Below are 4,277 nucleotides of genomic sequence, written 5' to 3'. Positions count from 1 at the left end.
ACCTCAGTGTTAAAGGGCCCTTTCAGAGTACAACACATGAATGACTCTTAATTAGAAATACAGCTGCCCAAACACACCCTGTCACAAAACAAAGGAAATGTTAAACTCAATACTTCCCACTGGACCTATCTAAACTCTCAGTTCACGCCTGTCTGTGTCCCAAATGGCACCCTATTCCACATTTAGTCCCCCTTTAGACAAGGGCCCGTAAGGGTAAGTCACTCTGGATAAGAGCGTCTGCTATATGACGTAAATGTAAACGGGCTTAACCATATGGAATAAGAGACAGAACCTCTGTATGTGTGCTGGTCTGGAAAGGGTTAACTGAACGTTTCACACACACACCCTGACCAAGTCCTTCAACTTAATCTCAGGCTGATGCCTCACCACTCCACAGTCAACAGACAAAGAGAAGAGGAGGGGGGAGGAGCTACAACAACAGCCTCTCCCTCTCAAACCACAAAAAAAAAACGGTCTGCAGGGAGGGAGAGATGTAAGTGTTCCCATACCACACGCTTGCGTTCCTGGATGTGTGAGCTGTACAATACCCTTGAGGCTGTCGCAGACAGAAACAGAGGGGGAGAGAGAGAGAGAGAGAGAAGGAGGGAGGGGTGTGGGGGCAGGAAACAGACCCTGAAGAGAAACAGAGACTCTCTCACTCACACTCACACACACACACCGAGGACTGAAGAGGACTGAATTCTCTAGGTTTCTACTCTACGCTCAGGACAAAGCAACACCCTGTTGAACTTTAGAGCCTCTCCTGTGACACGAGCACAGAGAGAGACGCCGTCAACCGCTGTAAACTTTTACAAAAGAAAACCAGGATGGAAAGCCTGGATAATTTTCTAACAAAGAGGACAAAGGAGGATCGAGGACTAACATTAAGTCGAGGATTTTAGAGGAAAACAGGAGAAGCGATAAAGAACAAGTGGATTATTATCATTTTATTAAACGCTTCTTCTCTGTGAGGAAGGACTTGACTGGAGAACGGTACAGCAGTAAAAAAAGGAGGACATTTAGTGTGGCTGCTATCTGAGTCAGTCAGTCAGTCCTGCAGCCTCGGGGCCGGAGTCCTACCGGCAGGGGTTAGGGGCAGGGTGGCTAGAGACGGCAGGAGTGGTGGAGCAGGAGGAAGCTGCTCTCTGACGCCTGCAGCTTGGATCCCCAGTCCTTGGGTTAAGGAGGGGTCCTCTCCCAACACCACCGTCACCAACATGTCAACATGGAGAATGGAAAGGAAACACAGTGATCATGGGGATTTTGGAATGAAAGCCTTGGTGTTTTAACGGTTGGTCAGAGTTTACATTGTGACAGATTCGAGGCATTTTGTGTTCTGTCTTTGTGCTGTGCCTCGCTGGGCATTCATGGTGGATTGGGACAAGAGTTAAGGGAAATCCTTTCATTGTATAGTTCTTACACAACCCACCGACAACCCTCACTGCTCCCTTGTTTCCTCAACAACAATACCACCCTGCTCCCACTGGCCATGTCGACAGACAACTTCACCCTGATGAAATACGGCCTGGGGGGGATGATCAAGTCAACCATCACCCCTCTGCTGCACCACCTCAACTCCTCCATCTCCCTCCCCTCGGACAGTTCCAACTGCACCAAGAACGATGGGTTCAAGTACCCTCTCTACAGCACCGTGTTCAGCCTGGTGTTCATGGTGGGGCTGATCACCAACGTAGCGGCCATGTATATATTCAGCTGCTCTCTCAAGCTGAGGAACGAGACAACGACCTACATGATGAACCTGGTGGTGTCAGACCTCCTCTTCGTCTTCACCCTGCCTCTGAGGGTCTTCTACTTCATCAACCAGGACTGGCCGTTCGGCGGGGTGCTCTGCAAGCTCTCCGTCTCGTTATTCTACACCAACATGTACGGCAGTATTCTATTCCTCACCTGTATCAGTGTGGATCGTTTCCTGGCGATCGTTCACCCGTTCAGGTCACGGGCGTTGAGGACGAAGAGGAACGCTAAGATCGTGTGTGTGACGGTGTGGGTGCTGGTGTTGGCGGGGAGTCTACCGACGGGGTTTAAACTGGAGACCACGTCGCCACAGAACAACCACTCCGCCGCGCGGTTCTGTTTCGAGAACTTCTCATCCACGCAGTGGAAGTCCCACCTCTCCAAGATGGTCATCTTCATCGAGACGGTGGGCTTCCTGATTCCCCTGCTCCTCAACGTGGTATGTTCCGTCATGGTTCTCCAGACCCTGAGGAGACCCCAGACTATCAGCCGTGGGGGGAAGCTCAACAAAACCAAGATCCTTCGCATGATCGTGGTCCATCTCTTCATCTTCTGCTTCTGTTTCATCCCCTACAACGTCAACCTAGTCTTCTATGCGTTGGTTCGCACTAGGACCCTGAAGGGCTGCACTGTGGAGACTGTAGTCCGAACCATCTATCCTATCGCTCTCTGTATCGCTGTGTCTAACTGCTGCTTTGACCCGATCATCTACTACTTTACCTCGGAGACCATCCAGAACTCCATCAAGAGGAAATCCACGGTCAGCCAGGCGTACGACATTAAGTTCTCTGAGGCACTGCAGAGTGAGACCAGCTCCAACTACCGCTGCAGCCTGAGGACGCTGAAAGACAAGGTGTTTAACAACACTGAGTCCTCTGTGTGACGCTTGGGGAGTGTGGATGGACTGACTGGCTGGCTGGTTGACTGGCAGGCTTACTGGCAGACTGGATGGCTGGCTGGTTGACTGGCAGGCTTACTGGCAGACTGGATGGCTGGTTGGCTGGCTGGTTGACTGGTTGGCTGGCTGGTTGACTAGCAGGCTTACTGGCAGACTGGATGGCTGGTTGGCTGGCTGGTTGACTGGTTGGCTGGCTGGTTGACTAGCAGGCTTACTGGCAGACTGGATGGCTGGTTGGCTGGCTGGTTGACTGGCAGGCTTACTGGCAGACTGGATGGCTGGTTGGCTGGCTGGTTGACTGGCAGGCTTACTGGCTACAGCACACAATGGGGATGTTGTAGAGACAGCACTGACAGCACACAGGGTCTCTAAGTCGTTATCTATCTGTAGTTCTGGACTCATACAGACATTACAAACACAATGGATTATCAGCAAGCCTCTGGGAGACGTTGGAGACATTGGAAGTGACTGGGAGCAGTGCTGAGGCACCAGCAAGGAAAGAGCATATACTAATAGGATATCAGTCAGTGTTTATCTCAGGGATATCAACATGGACCATGCCCCTGTGACTGTACATGCTATATCTACCAGACAGTCTACCTTACACTATACTGTCTGTCTTATTTGACCCTGTTAGTTAATATGTCGATTTAATATAACATCTTACTAACTAACATCCTCTTGTGGAATCACAACTGTTTTTGCACAATAATTGTGCCAGACAGAAGTTATTAAACTTCTGAAAATATATGAATTGGAATGGGATTGTGATCACGAGAGAGAGAGAGAGAGAGAGAGAGAGAGAGAGAGAGAGAGAGAGAGAGAGAGAGAGAGAGAGAGAGAGAGAGAGAGAGAGAGAGAGAGAGAGAGAGAGAGAGAGAGAGAGAGAGAGAGAGAGAGAGAGAGAGAGAACAAGAGAGAGAGAGAACAAGAGAGAGAACAAGAGAGAGAGAGAAAACAGGACTGCTATCAATTCATCTGTTTCATGGTGGCGCTAACCATATAACCATAGCCTTCTATTTCATTCAACTTGAGAAATATCAGGCTAAAGATTGCTTTATGTATCTCAGTGATGTTAGTTTTGATATTTTGTATTGTGTATGTATCCGAAAACAGAGGGTCTTGTAAGTGTTTGTGAATATACAGTATACTGTGTTTGTCTGAGGAGGTTTTTAGTCCTAAATGCACTGACACAGGAATCTGTAAAAACTGCACTGTTGTTTTATGCCACGGATCACCCGCTTGCCGGAAATAAATACAAAAATTATGCAACAGTTGAATTTTCATGTGAAAGCTTTTGTTACAAAATTTTATGGGAAACAGTTTTGTGTCAACACCAAGATAGAATCATCTCAGTTCTGGAATTCTAGTCATCACTAAGCAATAGTAGACTTCAGATGGAGAATTGGTTCTGTTCTGAAGCAACGGAAATGTAGAATGGCGCAAATTCACTTATGAAGAAATTGTTTGCCGATTTTCTTCACACAATGGATAAAGGGTTTATAAAGAGGTTTTCAAAATAGCTTCTTTTTTTATAACCATAATCAATATAATACAATCAATCACTTTAAGCCAAGCATATACACAGACAGACAATCACTGTGCAGCTAACTATCCAAAACAA

At 47.7% G+C, this 4,277-nt stretch overlaps 1 protein-coding gene across 1 annotated transcript; it reads left to right on the top strand.

The window, feature by feature from the left end:
- Nucleotides 1-516: 516 nt before the first annotated feature.
- lpar6a (lysophosphatidic acid receptor 6a) lies at nucleotides 517-3,927 on the top strand. Its single transcript, XM_084142808.1, has one exon. The coding sequence runs from the start codon at nucleotides 1,490-1,492 to the stop codon at nucleotides 2,636-2,638; it is 1,149 nt and encodes a 382-aa protein (XP_083998934.1). The 5' UTR covers nucleotides 517-1,489; the 3' UTR covers nucleotides 2,639-3,927.
- Nucleotides 3,928-4,277: the final 350 nt, after the last annotated feature.

The sequence above is a fragment of the Coregonus lavaretus genome, assembly GCF_964263955.1.
Source record: "Coregonus lavaretus genome assembly, chromosome: 26".
In the NCBI taxonomy this organism is placed as follows: Eukaryota; Metazoa; Chordata; class Actinopteri; order Salmoniformes; family Salmonidae; genus Coregonus; species Coregonus lavaretus.
The sequence above is the reverse complement of the archived record's forward strand: the minus strand, read 5'-3'. Positions and strand labels throughout refer to the sequence as shown.

Bases quoted from the DNA above. Each gene is read 5' to 3' on its own strand.
- lpar6a (XM_084142808.1), top strand. From the start codon at position 1,490: ATGTCGACAGACAACTTCACCCTGATGAAATACGGCCTGGGGGGGATG.